Source organism: Xiphophorus maculatus, chromosome 22 (genome assembly GCF_002775205.1).
Source record: "Xiphophorus maculatus strain JP 163 A chromosome 22, X_maculatus-5.0-male, whole genome shotgun sequence".
Taxonomy (NCBI): Eukaryota; Metazoa; Chordata; class Actinopteri; order Cyprinodontiformes; family Poeciliidae; genus Xiphophorus; species Xiphophorus maculatus.
Genome location: NC_036464.1, coordinates 2,880,714 through 2,898,734, shown reverse-complemented (window position 1 = coordinate 2,898,734; position 18,021 = coordinate 2,880,714). Strand labels below are relative to the sequence as shown.

At 44.0% G+C, this 18,021-nt stretch overlaps 1 protein-coding gene across 1 annotated transcript; it reads left to right on the top strand.

The window, feature by feature from the left end:
• The first annotated feature begins 2,067 nt into the window (after positions 1-2,067).
• opn4 (opsin 4) lies at positions 2,068-17,068 on the top strand. Its single transcript, XM_023327144.1, has 11 exons — positions 2,068-2,188; positions 9,037-9,179; positions 10,699-10,832; positions 11,259-11,462; positions 11,805-11,976; positions 12,112-12,267; positions 13,356-13,463; positions 14,615-14,807; positions 14,878-15,042; positions 15,332-15,388; positions 15,480-17,068. Exons 2-11 carry the CDS (start codon positions 9,043-9,045, stop codon positions 15,642-15,644), a joined length of 1,491 nt encoding a protein of 496 aa, XP_023182912.1. The 5' UTR covers positions 2,068-2,188; positions 9,037-9,042; the 3' UTR covers positions 15,645-17,068.
• Positions 17,069-18,021: the final 953 nt, after the last annotated feature.

Here is an 18,021-nt window from a genome sequence, read left to right as displayed (position 1 = left end):
TAGCGCTGAAACGCTGCACTCTGCCCCCTGCCGGAGGCTGCAGGTAACACACGGAGCCTCCGGCTGACTGGAGTTATGAAACGGAACCACTAAGCCTGAACTCTGACCCAGTTCGGCTCCTGAAGCCATCAGTCTGATGAACATTATGAAACTGCAGGAATTCAGGTCATGTTCTACAAACTCACCTTGACCAGAACCAGAAACCCAACAGAACCAGGATGAGGAACAGACAGGATCCAAACTGGACCCTGGAGGAATCAGAACCAGAACCTGCGGCTGGTTCAGCTGAGCAGAAGTCCTGAGACCTCTGGTGAACTTCCTCCAGAGCAGAGAGAGAAACGGGCCGGCGCCTCGGCCCGGACTCCAGGAAACGAGAAAAAAATGTTATTGTCCCAAAATGGGGAAAATTCTCCAGCAAAGAGACAAACTGGTAAAGCAAACAGAATCCCACTAAGACAGAATAAAACCAGTAAAAAGAATCAAATGAAAACATGAGGGGAATTTTCTTACACTGCTGAACAATGATTAAAAACCCAAAATGTTTTTAATACGCCTGGATCTGAACTGACCCACCAGCTGATGAACATTAAACTATGAATTATATTATTATTTCCCCAGTCCCTCCAGAAGCTTCTCTCCCAGTAAAACCAGTATTAATGGAACCGCAGAGTTTAGATTTGTGTTAAAGTTCTGATTTTTATGATCTTTGGCTTTATTTATCTAAATCTGCCGCAATAATAAGATTTAATTAATTAGATTGACTGATGAAGATCAAATTTTCAGATTTTATTCATGATTTTAAACCAAAACAAACATTTTTATTAAAAAATAAACTCCTTCAGCAGAGGAACATCTGGATCCTCTGGAGGATTTTCCCAATGTTCGTCGTCATGACGACCCACAGAACTACAGCTGATCTGCCACCAGCAGGAGGGACGGGGTTCTGATCGGTTCTGATCGGTTCTGATCCAACATCAGGAACAAAGCTGGCTGCCCGACCCAGAGCATCTGAACCCTGAAGATTCGAACTCCATCAAACAGAAGCAGAACCTGCAGAAACGGATCAGAACCAGAACCTTCAGGAGAACCTGGACCCAACAAGACCTTAAAAATAAATAATATAATTATTATTATTTTCTCCTTCAGTTCTGATGCATTTTCCTCCTTTATGTTGAGATTAATTTTAATCAGTTGCTGATAAAAATGGAAAAACTATTAGATCTAAAAATAAATTCCTCTAAATGTTCACTAATTACTTGTTTTGTCCTTAAATTTTCCCCATAAATGATCCAGAGATCGTCTTCCTGCTGATTCTGTCACATTATTGTTATTCTCTCTAATATTGGAGCAACTGGTTGATAAATACTGTATGATCAGTTCCTGTTATTGATTATTGCTTTTCCTCTGGTTGAGATCGTAAACACTGAGTCGTTTCCAGACAAAGGAAATGTAATAAAGTGAAGAATGAAAGGAGGCCTAACTCTGAGCCTTGTGGTTCTCCAGAGCCCAAACTGTTTTTCTGGGTTCAGAGGAAAACAGTTTTTATTAAAATATGATCAGCAAACCTCCGTCTGACATCCTGGCTCTAAAACCAAAAATACTGTAAACATGATTTCATTCCCAGATACTGATGATCATTTTTTCTGTTTTTTTTTTAGTTGTAACAGAAATGATTATTATACTGACCGTCCAGGTGACCCTGCCGCTCGCCCGGAACGTTAGCTGGAGAGGCAGCAGCTCCTCCTGACCTCCTGACCTCCTGACCCCACCAGGGACAAGGTGTTAGAAAATGGATGGATGGATTATTGTACTTTTGATAAAACTGTAAACAGATTTAACCAGAGTTCTGGTCAGCTGGTCTGGTTCCAACCCGAGTTCTGATTGGTTCACCTTTCTCACCTGTTGTCCAGGTTAGAGCGCGGAGGGGTGGGGCTAGGGGGAAAGGGGCGGGGCTCCAGAGAGAGAGAGAGAGAGAGGTGGATAGCAGTCCTCCTCCTCCTCCTCCTCTTCCTCTTCCTCCTCCGCCGCTGCTGGCCTCCCGCGGCTCCAGCTCCTCCTGCGGACCCCACGAGGCGATCTGCCGCGCGCTCCAGACACTCTGGCGCTGTCCACGGTTCCCGCGTGGAGCGAGCCCGGCTCGGCTCAGCGGATCCAGGATCTGCACCTCCACGGAGCGGCCGGACCCACGGTGAGCAAAGTTCACTGGGATCAGAGGGGAGGAGAGAGGAGGCAAGATGATGGAACAGGATTAGATCATCTTTAGATCACCTTTAGATCATCTTTAGATCACCTTTAGATCATCTTTAGATCATGTTTACATCATGTTTACATCATGTTTAGATCATGTTTAGATCATATCAGGCTGCAGGTTTTGATCAGATGAAATGATTTGATTGATTCTGACATCAGCGATCAGGAACTGAAGATCAGATTGAATTTATTTAAATGAAGAAATATTCCTTTAATATCCTGATCATTGATTGATTGATTGATTGATTGATTGATTGATTGATTGATTGATTGATTATTGAAGGCAGGGAGATCAGGAGGTTCAGCTGTTTTGTTTCTTCTTTCTTTATTTTTTTCAAGTTTATTTTTGTTTTAAATTGAGACACAAGGTGAAGGCAACAGAATAATTAACATAGTTAACGATGGTACATCTTCTTTCTATCACCTGGATTAGAACTTTAATCTTCTGAACCGGACCAGTAGAACCGGACCAGTAGATCCAGACCAGTAGATCCAGACCAGTAGATCCAGACCAGTAGATCCAGACCAGTAGAACCGGACCAGCTCATTGAGCTGATCACCTATATTCAGAGCTTTTGGTGCTCAGGTTCTCTGTCTCTGTGGGTTTCCTCCTGTTGCTCAGTGGGTCCGGTTTGGGTCCACCTTGTTGCTCCAGAACCTGCAGAACTCCGGGTTCAGGCTGCCCTCTGCAGCCGCTGCTCTCTTATTGACGTTTGTTCTCAGAACATCAGTCGATGCGTCGCTGAAGCTCAGTGATTGGTGCTGCTGCTTCCTGCCAACTTTCCACTGACTGGCTGCTGGTTCTGGTTCTGTTCTGGTTATTTGGACCATCGGGTCTGAATGTGAACTTTATCAATAATTCTGTTTAAAAGGATAAATATTCAGCCTGTCTTTTGGTCACAACTCATAACAGAACATCGGTGCTGATTCAGGTCCTGAATTTCCTGATGAGGCCTAAATGGGCAGCTGCCCAGGGCGGTATTAGACAGGGCGTCTGGGAAATAGAAAATAAAACATATCTTATCTCTGTTGTTTCTGAATGTTTCTGTTTCAGAAACATATCTGTTTCTGAATTGTGCAGCAGTGGAGTGAGTCCTGGTGAGTACCTGAGGTCAGGGTGATTGCCTCAGGGCGGCAGGAAGAGGGGCGCCATTTCTGCAATAGCCTCCACTGATTGTGACAGATTAGATTTAACTGTAGACACGTCACCACGGTGACCCCTGACCTGCAGAACAACATGGTTCTTCTTGTTTGGCTATATTTCATATAAACAATGTCACTGGTTCGGGGCGTGCTGTGGTGGCGCAGCGGGTTAGCACGCCCCATGTTTGGAGGCCTTAGTCCTCGATGTGGACGTCGCGGGTTTGACTCCCGGTCCCGACGACCTTTGCCGCATGTCTTCCCCCCTCTCCTCACCCTCCTTCCTGTCGGCCTACTGTACAAAAAATACGAGCCACTAGCGCCGCAAAAACTCTTCGGAGAAAAAAAAAAGGAAAAAAAAAAAATCAATGTCACTGGTTCTCACCACTAGCTAAAAAGTTAGCTATGCTAATGCTAATGCGCTAGTCACAAACATTACTTCTGCTGACGTTAAAGTGCTACAGCAACATGGTATTTAGTGGAAGCTAATGCTAAAGCGCTAAATTTAACCACCAAGTTTCACAAAGAGAATGTGAAGAGAGGAAATGGAACTGCTGTGTGAACACATTTCAAAATAAGATCATCAGTATAAACCTCTAACTACTTGAAGAGTAATTAAACACAGATGTCAAACTTTATTCAACTGAAAACTTTCTGATCAACTGTCACGGACAAAATCTATTTCCAATCACTGTTCAGGTGAAATCTGTCAATCCGGTTGATTCATATATTGAATAATCTGAGAAGCCTGTAGGCCAATCAGTAATGAAGCAGGTCTGGATGAAAAGCTGCCAGGCAGAGAAACACATGAGTTTTATACAAAGGGATAAAAGATCCAAAGCCTGTGAAACAGTTTGGTTCCCCTGCAGCTGGAAAAACAACGTCCAACCTGGTACATGTAACCCAAACAGTTTTAACTTGGTGGGAACATACAGGAACTTAGAATAAACATATAGCAATACAGCTAGCAGGTGTGACTTTACTGTAATTTTTCCACATCATCAACAGAGTAAATTGGTGCTTTAGAATTTATGCTGAAAAATTAACTTAGAGGAAGATAAGTGCGCTAAATGCATATAAAGTTATAAAAGGTGCTAAGTGAAAAACTAGTTCCACTATTAGCAAATTAACTGTTAGCACCATTAGCGAACATTACAATCCACAGGCAGAGCAGAGCGATTTATCTGGACCAGAACTCTGCAGAGCCTCTGCTCTGGACCGGGACAGGAGAGCTCCTGCTGGTCAGCGCCACCTGCTGGTCTGGAGTTCCTCTGCAGAGTTATTAACAAAAAACACTCAGCCGTTTTTTGAATAAATAAAATGGAATCAATAAATATTCTGCTGGCATCTGGAAAACAACTTGTTTCAAAAATCTCAAAACTGTTTAGTCACAATTTGTTACCTAGCAACCCCGAGCCAATCCAGCTCCTCACCTGGCAACCAGGTGGAGCTCCGCCCACTTCCTTCCTGACGCCGCAATGGCGGCTGGAGAAGGAAAAGGTTGTTTTATCGGCTGTAATCAAAGTCCAGTTATTTTCTCCCAGTTACGCAGAGTAGAGCCGCGTCGCTTCATTTCAAGCAGAGACATTTGCGATGTAGAAAAAGAAAGTTGTAGTTCAGGAAGGATTAATCTGAGAAGTATCAACATGGCCGGATTAACCAGGACCTGGACTGAAGGAGCAGCTTCTGTTCTTCACTAATCTGCGGATGATGTAAACTCATAATGATCTGTTGACTGTTTTTGTTGTTCGTCATGAACATTATTTGTCAGTTAGCATAAGCTAACGCTGAATGCTAGTCTGTGCTAGCCGCGTTTCTGACGTCACGTTACTTAACTACTGTCGCGTTAAACTGGATGTTTGTTTGTTAAACATGGCGGACAGCTGGACATTACCCACACTTTTTTTATTTTTTATTGTTTTACATATTGAGAGAAGTGCTTCTCCTCTAACCTCGTAAATTTATTTTAAAAACGGTTTTGTTCTAAATTATCCTGCTAAATGTAATGAACATGTTTTGTTTAGGCCGTTTAGACCGTAAAGCCTGGACTTCCTGCTTCACTTCAGGCATCGTTTCTAAAATGGCCGCCTGTAATAATTTGATGATCTGCTGATATTTGATGCAGCTCCAGTTGTTCACATCAGAGCTGCTTTAATAATCCGGTGGCCGGGTTCTGGTTCTGGTTCTGGTTCTGCCCACATTCCTTCATGGCTGCAGCTTATTTCAGGGTCGCTGTGTCAGCAGCAGCGAGGCGTGAAGGATCTGGGCTTTTCTTTTCTTCCTCACCAGTTGAACCAGTTAAACCACTTAAACTTTCAGAACTGGACTTTATCTGTAATAAAACATCCGTCAAACAGCGTGATTGAGGCTGACCCTCCAGCGTTGTGCCAATAGGAGGCGCCATCATGGCTGCTGACCCAGAGAAGAGGAGTAGGCGGTTCCGACCCGTTGGACCTGGTGGTCCTCCATCTATGGAGCCGTTTGAGCTCCTCGCCGTTGCTCACATTCCTGCAGCCTGAGCAGCGCGTTGACCCGCCGGATCAGCTGCTGGACCGGACCGGGAGGTCTCCGTGGAAACAGGAAGATTAGAACCCTCTGATCAGCTGCCGAGGTCCTAGTTAAAGCAAACATGTTGATTTTCATTTTGCATCTGCTTCCAGTCTGGGTCCAGAACTCTGTAGAACCTCCTCCTGTACAGAGAGGCGTGTTCTGATTGGTCAGCAGTTTGTTGCCATGTTTTACAAAAATATTGATATTTTCCTTCAACTGGTCGACTTCCTGTTTCAGGGTTTTTATAACCGTTTGTCCGACTTGGTGAGGAATTCTGACGTCTTTATGATTCTTAACTAAATAACTCCAAACTTATCATCTGCAGACAGGTGGCGCTCTCTCTGTGAAAACAAAATGGAGGATGTAGAAAGATGGTGGAGAAAACACTTCAGTGTTTCTGTTTGTCGTTCAGACCGGATCCTGAGGATCCTCTGCTCACCGATCGAATCAGGAATCGTTTTAAATCAAATCTTCTCCCCAAAGATCTGATTCAAAATGTCGGACGGTAAAATGTTCGCTCAGCAAGTTAGCTAGTGCTAGCTAAGGTGTTCTAGCGCTAGCTAACCTGTTCAAATAATGTTAGATTCTAATGTTTGGCGCCCCTTTCTGATGGTGCCCTGGGCAGCTGCCCATGAAGCCCAGAACCTGTTCAGATGTGTAAAACTTTTCCCATGTTGCTGTTCCGGTGAGCAGAACCTCCAGAACCAGCCAGTCCAGAGCGGTTCTGGTGAGAGCCTCAGAGGAAACGATGCAACAATCAGACGAGTCGGGAGGAATTCAGCTCCAAGGTCTGCAGCGATGATTCAGAACCAGAGCGGCAGCTTCATTCAGTCGCTTTGTCCAAACCTGACTCCAGTCTGAGGAAAACATCTGAAAAATGTTTAAGAACATTTAAAAACATCAGAAAACGTCTGAAACTGTGGGAAAACATCTGAAAGTGTCGGAAAACGTCTGAAAATGTCAGAAAAAGTCTGAAGCTGTGGGAAAACGTGGTTCTCCCTGCAGAACGAGCTCCTGTGTCTCTCCAGCGTTCTGGCTGTTGTGTCGCTCTGCGTCTCGCTGACCTTTGACCTTCTGTCCAGCAGTCAGGACGGATTAGGAAACCTCTGTGCAAAGACAGGAGAGGGCTCGACCCGCTGAGACGGGAACATCCAGAACAGAACCGGATCGGAGCGGGATGTTTGACCCAAACAGAACCAAACGATCTGATTATTGACAATAATGTAATTTATTACTTTAAAACTGAAAGTATTTGGGCGTGCTGTGGTGGCGCAGGGGGTTTGACTCCCGGTCCCGACGACCTTTGCCGCATGTCCTCCTTCAAAAATGGCGCCGGCTCAGCTGGCTGCCTGCAGACGCAGCTCCCGTCGTGTGTGTGTTAATCTGTGTATAAAAAATTCTTGCTGTAACTGCGAAATAATTTCCCTGCTGGGATGAATAAAGTAATTCTTCTTCTTCTTCTAAATGAAAACCGACTCTAATCCTAATCTAACCTCTCAGATTAGACCAGATTTAAATCCAAATTTAGAACAAAACAAACATTAAAAACTTTTTAGTTTTGGATCAGCAAATGTTTTCACAAAAACCTGACGACCTTTGACCCCAGCATCAGGAGGTAATCTGAAGTTTTTCTGCTGTGATTCGGAGGACAGACCTGCTGCTGCTGACCTTTGACCCCTCACTGATCCTCACTGCCCTCAGAGGGATCACTGGAAGAGCAGCTATGGGGTCAGAGTTCAGGTCAAAGTTCAGCTGGGGTTTACGGCCGAGGTTCTGTTGTCATAGCAACAGAGACTCTAACCGGTTGCTACGGTAACAGTTCAGTCTGCATGAACATTTAGAAACACACTCGGTGTCGTTCCTCAGCCATGTTTTTTTACTTTCTGTTTAATTATTAAAACCATTTATTGAATAATTTCTGCTGTGAATCGTTAGAGAACCCGGATCACATGCGACCCAAACCCTGTCCTGGGAAACGGTTCGATGTTCTGAATTCATTTCATATCAGCCCAAAAGAAATAAACTGGATCTTTTTCTTTTCATAACTGAAAAAACTTCCATCTCCTAACAAACAACATAATTACTTTAATTATAATCCTTAGTTTATGATTTATTGCTGGAATGTTTTGTGGTTTAGAAACTTTTCTGCCGATGGGACAGAAAGTTTCGTCTGATTTGGTCGTTTTATTCCTCAGTCGGTAGATTTAGCAGAAATGAAGCGTTTTAAACGTCCGAATCCTGAGAGACGTTCAGTTTCTCACCTGATGACGTCAAAAGGACGAAATGAACCTGACAGAAAACATCTGGATGAAGCAGCAGGGCAACAGCTGGACAGGAGGAAGATGATGATGAGGAAGACGATGCTGTCGCCGCATGTTGAGCCTCGCCACTGGTTGCTAGGATACCAAGGTTACTGTGATGCATTCAGGGTCTGTGTGTAACTCTGACGTCTGACCGGTTGGAGGGCTGACTGCAGCGCTGAGGATGAGGAGGACATCCTTCATCAGTTGATCAGCTTATCAATGTTTTCTGGATTGTTTTGAGAAGCAGAGAAGTATGTAAACTTCTGACCTCCCCCTCAGAGGTCTGACCCGGCGGATCGGATGAAAGATGGCGGTCGGTTAACGAGGGCGGTGGGGCAGACATGAGCAGCAGAGCGCAGAGCTGATCCATCAGTAATTAACTCCGACTGCTGAAGGTCAGTGAGCTCCTGATGAGGTCAGCAGACATCAGAGGGAAACAGAACCGTCTGCAAATCAGAAGGAAAAATTGATCTCCCAGCAGATTCCTCAGAGGAACGATCAGATCTGTTCAGCAGGAAGTTTACCAACTGAAAAACCCAAAACTTCCACTGACAGCCTTTTACCTGAAGGTTTCAGCTAGATGAAGCTAGATGCAACTCTGTTTATCCACCAGGTGGCGATGTAGCCTCAGCTAGCTGTAACTCTGTTTGTCCTCCAGGTGGCGATGTAGCCTCAGCTAGCTGTAACTCTGTTTGTCCTCCAGGTGGCGATGTAGCCTCAGCTAGCTGTAACTCTGTTTGTCCTCCAGGTGGCGATGTAGCCTCAGCTAGCTGTAACTCTGTTTGTCCTCCAGGTGGCGATGGCGGCCCCGCCCCCCCAGCCGTTCCCCACTGTGGACGTCCCTGACCACGCCCACTACACCATCGGCTCCGTCATCCTGGCCATCGGCATCACGGGCGTGCTCGGGAACTTCCTGGTGATCTACGCCTTCAGCAGGTAGAGAGAACACTTCCTGCGACCAAATATGGTCAGAACGGTTTCTGACCAGTGGTTAATGAAAGGACCTCTAAACGTTGTTACATTTTAATTTAAATGTTTGTGATCGGCTGCTTGGTTTGATAAAGTAATAATTTGATAATTACAAAGCAAAACAGTAAGCTAAATATTTTATTATTTAATTTAGACTAAATTTAGAGGATTCTGTTCACTAAAAAAGAAAAGATCTTAGATCTGAAGGAATTTAACTGTGAGAATTAAAAGGAGTAATTTTTGTTTTATAACAGAAAATACCTAAAGATCTGATTTCCTCAAGGAAAAGCCCAGATATCAGAGATGTGCTGGTGAACAGGTGTTGTTCTGTTTATCGACCCGGCCCATCCATCACTGCTCAGCGAACATCTTTGTTTTTGTTAATTAGCGATTCGATCGGCACGTTTCCATGACGAATTAACCATCCGTCCTCCCTGGAGGTCCGGCCCGGTTTCTGACGCCCGCTTCATCGATCCGACGTTTATTTAGAGGGAAACCACCAGATTTAATTCTGATGGTTCTGATGGTTCTGACCCAGAATCCTTCCATCAGAACCACGAACCGAGTTCATCCTGAAATTAAAACAGGAACCCAGAAACAATCTGAAAACCTGAAATATTCACATTAATCTGTTACATTTACATTTTTAAAGTTAAAAAATTATGAAAAGAGTTAAAATAAATTCATGTCAATATAAAAATTGATCAGATCTGCTGTTATTGATCGGGTATCACTGAAGGTTTGATTTGTGTCATTTTTTCTTCTTCAAGAAAATATTTTATTTTTGCAGATAAACTTTTAAAACTGATTTGGCAGAAATCCTGAATTTAACCTGGATCTACGGGGTTAAATCAACACCAAAAATGTTACAGCATACCTGGGAGAAAATCTGATGAAAAAATAACTTAAGAGAAAAATATCAACTTTTGATCTTAAAAATAAAAATGTATATTTATTTTATTCAATCATTTTTGTAGTTTTCTCAGTTTAACATCAAACCTCTGTATTCGGTTTTAACTTAAACATTTTCATCTATTTCTTGAAATGATAAACATTTAAGGATTTCTGGCCCAGATTTGGTCAAAACATTAAAATCTGCTGAAAAGAAGAAGAATTTCAGATGATTGACTGAGAACGATTCATTCAAAATAAACGGTTAAAAACCAAATTACTCAAATCAAATGAAACATGAAATATTTTCAAAACGTTTTAAATCAGTAAAGGTTTCCCTCACAGCACAGAGGCGCCGCCTGCTGGCATAAATGTGCATTAACATGATGCAAGAGAAGTTTCTATTTAATTTCTCATTTATTTATGTATTTGTTTTTAGTTTTTATGTATTTGTATTTTAATTTGTTTTAATTGTATAACTTTATTTACTTTAGTAAATTTTTGTTTTGTGTTGGTTTTTAATATATTTCTGTTTTATGTGTTATTTATTGCTGCTTTATTTAGTTGTTTTTAGTATTTATTGTGTTTCCTGCAGGAGCCGCAGCCTGCGGACGCCGGCCAACATGTTCATCATCAACCTGGCCGTCACCGACCTGCTGATGTGCCTCACCCAGTCGCCCGTCTTCTTCACCACCAGCATCAACAAGAGGTGGATCTTTGGAGAGAAAGGTAACCATGGTAACCAGCTGGAGCCAGCAGCAGGGGGCGCTACAGAGCGGAGGAGTTTCTGTCTCATAAATGACTCTGGATCATTTTTCAGTTATTTAAAAATATTTTAACAGTTTCTGGATTTTCAGAGTAAATTTGCTGCCAGATATTTGTCATTTAATCACCATGGTTACAGAGCTGACAGCTGAACATGGCGTCGGTTAGAGAGCAGTTACAGAGGCTGAACACCAGGGGGCGGCAAACTGGAACCGTTCCTCTGACTGGTTCCGGACTGGTTTCTGCTGCGTTCAGATCATCTCTTCCTGTTTCCTGTCCATCAGCCTCACTGAGTCCAGTGTTTGGTTCTGTTTGTCCAGACTGGCTGTGATTCTGTTTTCGAACCAGAACCAGAACCAGAACCGACTGATCCGTCATTCTCCTCTGCAGGCTGCGAGCTCTACGCCTTCTGCGGCGCCCTCTTTGGGATCTGCTCCATGATCACGCTGATGGTGATCGCCATTGACCGTTACTTCGTCATCACGCGCCCTCTGACCTCCATCGGCGTGTTGTCACGGAAACGGGCGCTCCTCATCCTGCTGGCGGTGTGGGCGTATTCGCTGGGCTGGAGCCTGCCGCCGTTCTTCGGCTGGAGTGAGAACGCACGATGATGTCATCATCGTCATGATGTCATCATCGTCATGATGACATCATGACCATGATGACTGTCACTAGACAGTTTTTGTGATAAATGTTAATATTGTTTTTAGACCTTTTTGCAGCAATATGATAATAATGACAAAATAATAAAGATGAATAAAGTTTATATTCTAATGAACTTTTAATTCTCGTATAAAATGGAAGACATTTTAAATATCTAAAATAAAGAAAACAAAAACAAACGGCAAATAAAATGATGAAAACTCTGGAAACAAAATGATCCTAAAATGCTGGTTGAGCAGAAAATCAGACCTGACTCTCTCTCTCCCTCACCAGGTGCCTACGTACCTGAAGGTCTCCTCACTTCCTGTACCTGGGACTACATGACCTTTACCCCCTCGGTGCGGGCCTACACCATGCTGCTCTTCATCTTCGTCTTCTTCCTGCCGCTCTTCATCATCATCTACTGCTACGTCTTCATCTTCAGAGCCATCCGCTCCACCAACCGGTCGGTCCCGGTTCTGTTCAGGTGCTGTGGGTTCGGAGGCCCAGGAACCCACCGTGTGTGTGTGTGTGTGTGTGTGTGTGTGTGTGTGTGTGTGTGTGTGTGTGTGTGTGTGTGTGTGTGTGTGTGTGTGCGCAGGGCGGTGGGGAAGCTCAGCAGTTCTCGGGACGCGGTGAAGAGTTTCCATCGCCTGCAGAACGAGTGGAAGATGGCGAAGATCGCTCTGATCGTCATCCTGCTCTACGTCGTGTCCTGGTCGCCGTACTCTGCCGTCGCCCTCACTGCCTTCGCAGGGTAGGACACACACACACACACACACACACACACACACACACACACACACACACACACACACACACACAGCTCTGTGGAGGAATAGCTGTATATTTTAATTAATCATCATATTTATGATCATTTTAAGAAACATCTGAAACAAATCAAGCTCAAGGAAAAGTGAAGTTGGTTTATACAGTTTCTATCTAAGGCCAAAGCAGTGATAGTAAAGTCTTCCGGTCAGTTTTCAGGTAAGAAAGTAAAGATTTCTATAGCAAATTAGAGACTTAACAAACCGGCACCCTGTCATGATCCTCTGGTGACACATTACATTTAATAAAAGCCATCAGTATTGTTACTCTGTGACCCGGTCTGAGGTTTCCTCCTGATAATGGCTTCGTGACGGGGAGACATTAAACATTAAGCTAATGCTAACAGCTAACGCTAACAGCAGAGGTACAGTCTAATACTGTCTCCTTCATTTGGCTCAGACTCTGAGAAAAATGAGTCCCAGTAGAAGAAGAAGATGAAGGTTAACCAGGTTTGTTTGGGTTTTGATTTGACCCAATCTGGACATGAAGCATCTATAGACACCAGGACTGAAACTATCAGATTAATTTAATAAAAGAGAAACAGAACAGTAAGTAAACCAAAACTGAACAATAAATATAAACATTTTACATTTAAGATGAAAAAAAAAATCTTCTTGGTGTTTAAATTTGTTCCACCAGAACTCCCAGTTCAGCTTTAGCTTCAGCTGCTTCACATTCTGGAAGAATCTCCAGTTCATCACATTTTCTATCCAGTCATTAATCAATAATTCATCACCAGATCGGCTCTGCGCTGTTCAGTCCATCATGAGCTTCTCACATGATGTCAGGAGGATTTTAGCTGCAGATGCATCTTTTACTACAAAAGATCAAAGTTTCACCAGAAATGAGTTTATTACTGGGAGAAAAACTTAGATCAAGTAAAATCTTCCTCTTTTGACCAGCTGGGGGCGCTCTTTTATTGAAACCAACCATTAATCAAACCGTGGGTTTGTCGGGTTGGTGCCTGACAGACACAGCTGAGGGCTTAACGAGGCGTTCTGATTGGCTCTACTTCAGGTACGCGGACATGTTGACCCCCTACATGAACTCCGTCCCCGCCGTCATCGCCAAGGCCTCCGCCATCCACAACCCCATCATCTACGCCATCACACACCCAAAGTACAGGTGAGACCCGCTGGGCCAGCAGGGCGGCGCCACACACCGTTACCATTTAGCGATTAGCTGGGTTAGCATAATTATCACTCCAATAAATTTACATTTGAAACTCTGATCCATTTTAAATTCTTAGACATTTTCCTTTAAACACAACAAGTTGTTTTTTAAAGCTACAGCGCTCTTGGTGACCCCCTGCTGGCCCGGAGGCCCTAAGACAGGGGTGTCCAAAGTGTGGCTCGGGGCCGTTTGGGGCCCTTTGAGTGATTTGTTCTGGCCCCCATAAGTAGTTTAAGAAATTTGTTTATTAAACTTGTTGTTTTTAATCAGGGTAAAATTATTACAACAGAATTAGTACAACAGAAATTATTAACCTGATTATAACCAGGTTTTTATAATACATAGAAAAATGTTTATCCAGAAAGTTTTACTAGAAAAACGACTTTGCTGAACCCAGATCAGCTTTTATTTTACTTATTAATCATGTCTAAATATAACCAATGATCCAAATATTGTTTAATAATTGTAAATACATTTGTTCACTAAACCTAAAATAATTTGAAACATTTTTAATACATAAAATGTCAATAAATTATTTTAATTATTTTTCTTGGCCCACCAGTACTTTGACTAGACTATTTTGGCCCAAAAGACAAAAAGTTTGTACACCCCTCCCTGAGCAGCAGCTTGGTTTGATTTGTAATTATTTTTTCTCTATTTATTTTATTTCTCTTTACAACAAGAATCTTAATTATTTTATATTTATTTCATTGTAAAAATGTGTTAAATCTGTAAAACTGCCAGTGAAGCAGAACACACTCCTTGTTGATTTAATTATTAAATAATTTAGTTGATTTTGTGTGACTTTTGACCCGTTCCAGACGCCGGGTCTGATGCTGCGGGGATAAACAGGAAGTGGGTCAGATGAGGCTCCAGATGAAAGCGGTGAAGCGGCGGCTGATCGGATCGATCAGGACGTTAATCTGGATGAACCTGAATCATCCTAATGGCTGCTAACTGGAGCGCATGAATTAAACTCCACAGGATGAGTTTTTACAGCGCTCAGGTTAACGACCCGGATCCATCAGGGGGTTCTGGCGCCGCCCCCGCTGGTCGGACCTGCTGGTGTTAGTGGCTCAGAGTTTCTTCTTCTGTGGTTCCAGGCTGGCTCTGGCCAAGTACGTCCCGTGTCTGGGCGCGCTGCTGTGCGTCCGCCAGCGCGACCTTCGCTCCTCCAGCAGCAGCTTCCAGTCGACGCGCCGCTCCACCGTCACCAGCCAGAGCTCCGACATCAGCAGCCAATACCGGCACGGCGCCGCCAAGGCCCGCCTCTCCTCTGTCTCTGACAGCGAATCGGTGAGACCCACACTGCAGCGTTTCCTCTGCGGACAGGAAGTAGCATTGAGCATTAGCGTTCCCGTTGCAGGGTCTGACGGACACGGAGGCCGACCTGTCCAGTCTGGGCTCGCGGCCGGCGAGTCGCCAGGTTTCCTGTGACATCAGCAGAGACACCGCCGAGCCGCCAGGCAGAAAACAGTCAACCAGCTTGAAGGCCAAGCTGAGGAACCACGACTCAGGAATCTTTGAAAAGGTAAAACACCTGATCTGGATCTGGATCAGGATCTGGATCTGGCTTCACTTCAGATTTGCGTTGTCTGATCTCTGTAACGGCGCCGTCTGCTGCTGTGGGACGTCTGGAGGGACGTTGTCCTTCAGGACACCAACCTGGACCTGACAGGACGCTCGTCTCCTGCAGATCTTGGTTCCGGCTCTCTGGTTGACTGGGACATGTTCCAGTTTGTCCTTCTGGACTTCAGAGACCGTCTGTCCTCTGTCTCTGGTTTGTCCCAGCTGACATCTGGTCTCTTTGTGTCCTCCAGACGTCGTTTGACACCATGTCCATGGGAGGAGTCGGTGAACGCAGCAGCGTCCCAAATGTGAGTGGAGACGACCGTCCATTACCTCCGGTCTCCTCCATGTTGTCCTCCTGCTGACCTCTGACCTCTATGTCCCTGCCTCCCTGGACAGAGCGGGGACGCCTCAGAGGGACACCTGATGAGGGGACAGATCGGCCGGATCCCCAGCATCGTCGTCACCTCTGAGACCAGCCCCTTCCTGTCCATCGGCCGGGCCGGGTCGCGGACGTCCCGGCCCAATGCCTCCAGCGGCGTCCTGGGGGCGGGGCCAGGGTAGAGCCCCGCCCACCGGTCATGTGACCGGCTCAGATCCAAGCAGATGAAACCAGAGTTTATAAATTATTCAAGTTTAAAGTTATTTTAATGCAACAGAGATCTGTCGACCTTCATGAAGACTGAGGGAAAAACTAAACTAAATAATAAACTAAACCAAATAATATCTGACAGTCATTTTGTTTCCAGTAAAAATGGAAAAAATCATAAAATAAGATCATGTTGGATCTGTTTTAACCAAAGATCTGATTCCAGCTTTTAAGGTTTTGTGATGTGAAAGTAATAAAACTAAAACTGCAGTGGTGGGCGCTAATCTGCTAATCTGCTAATCTACCAGTAGCTGAGCTAATGTTTTGTTTAGCGCTTTAATGTTAGCTTCCACTAGATACTGTATTGTAATTGAACTTTAGCATTAATGAAACTAACAGTCAGGACTAGTTAGCATTAGCATTGTTAGCATTAGAGGAAGTAATGTTTCTGGTTAGTGGAACTAAACTTTGGTGTTAGCACATTAGCGTTAGCTGAACTCATGTTTATGATTAGCGTTTTAGCATTAATGGAACAATATAAATGGTTTCTGCATTAGCATTAGCACAGCTAACCTGTTAGCTAGCGGTGCCCACCACTGATGAGCTGTCATTGAAAACAGACCAAATTAATCAAGTTCAGCTTTAAACAATTGATTCCAGATTCAGACAGAAACATGTTGGGACAGAATCCGGATCGGGTTTAACTGAGATGGTGAGGGAGCAGAACCAGCTGGGAGCAGAACCAGCTGGACGGTTCTGATCAGATTTATCTGCCAATGTGATCAGAAAACTTCTGCACACCTGTACAGATGTCCTCTGCTCTGATTGGTTGGTTCCGACTGAACCACTACTAGTTGACCCCAAAGAGACCCGGTCCAGAGTCGGGTTCTGATGGTCGGGTTCTGATGGTTTGTCCCCTGAGAGGAGGAAACCAGATGTTCATGTTTATTGTTGTGTATTTATGGGATGTTTCTCCTATTTCACTTTTTATTGTTCTGAATGTTTAGATGTTCTCTGGTTCTGGAACCCAAAGTCGGTCCAGCTGAACCGGAACAGAACCCTGTCCTGAAGCTGATTGGTTCCAGATGACATGATGTCACCATGTGACCCCGTTTGGGTCGGGATGTTCCGGTCCAGCGGAGCTGGAATGTTCTGCTCTTTGTTTTCTGGACGGTTTTTGTTTGGTCAGTAAAACTGGACCAGAACCTCCGACTGAACCTGGCTGCTAGAACAGAACCTTCAGTCCAGAACCTTTGAGTGGTTCTGTCACTTTATTTCCCCCATCCTGCGGAGTAAATATTAATGTTTGTGATCCTGGAGCTGTAAATGTTCTGAGTATTTATGCTGACCCGTATTGACCCGGTTTATTTTTCTAAATAAAGATCCATTCTCCAGCCCAGCCACTCCGTCTGGTTCTGTTCTAGAAATATCAGTGATGCTCTGCAGCTCCGATTCTAATCTGAGAAAAAAGAATCAGGACTAGGAATGTCTCCAGTCTGGTTCTGGTTCTCCTGGATCCTTCGGATCAGATCCAGGTTTTTATCTCATCACCGGTTCTAAAATATTCTGGTTCTCCAGAACTCGTCTGATCGGTGTCGATATAAACTGGCTGTAATCGATGCAGAGCTGCTGGCAGAAGAATCGTTTGGCTGAAGGCCGAGCGTCTCCGTTTCCATGGAGATGATCGGCACAGCAATGGATCCCGACCCGGAAATAAAGTTCAGTTAGTTCACAAACATCAGAACAGGAAACTCACGATTTTCATTTAAATGAAATATTAATGAATATTTAAGGTCTGATGACTTTGCATAAATGAAAAATCAATCAATCAAATTTTATGTATAGCACATTTCAGCAGCAAGACATCTCAAAGTGCTTTACATCATTACAAACACAGAAACACAAAGTAATATAGAATCAATAATCAAAACACAGCGTTAAGTCAAGGTCCATCAATAAATTTGTAATTGATTACATTTCAAATACAATCCTAACCAGGTGGGTTTTTAGTTGAGATATAAAAGAAGTCAGTGTTTCAGCTGTTTTACAGTTTTCTGGAAGTTTGTTCCAGATTTGTGGTGCATAGATGCTGAAAGCTGCTTCTCCTCATTTGGTTCTGGTTCTGGGGATGCAGAGCAGAACCAGAACCAGAACCTGAGAGGTCTGGAAGGTTGATACAACAACAGCAGATCTTTAATGTATTGTGGTTCTAAGCCGTTCAGTGATTTATAAACTAACAACAGTATTTTAAAGTCTATTCTTTGAGCTACAGGGAGCCAGTGGAGGGACTTTAAAACTGGTGTTATGTGCTCTATCTTCCTGGTTTTAGTCAGAACGCCAGCAGCAGCAAAT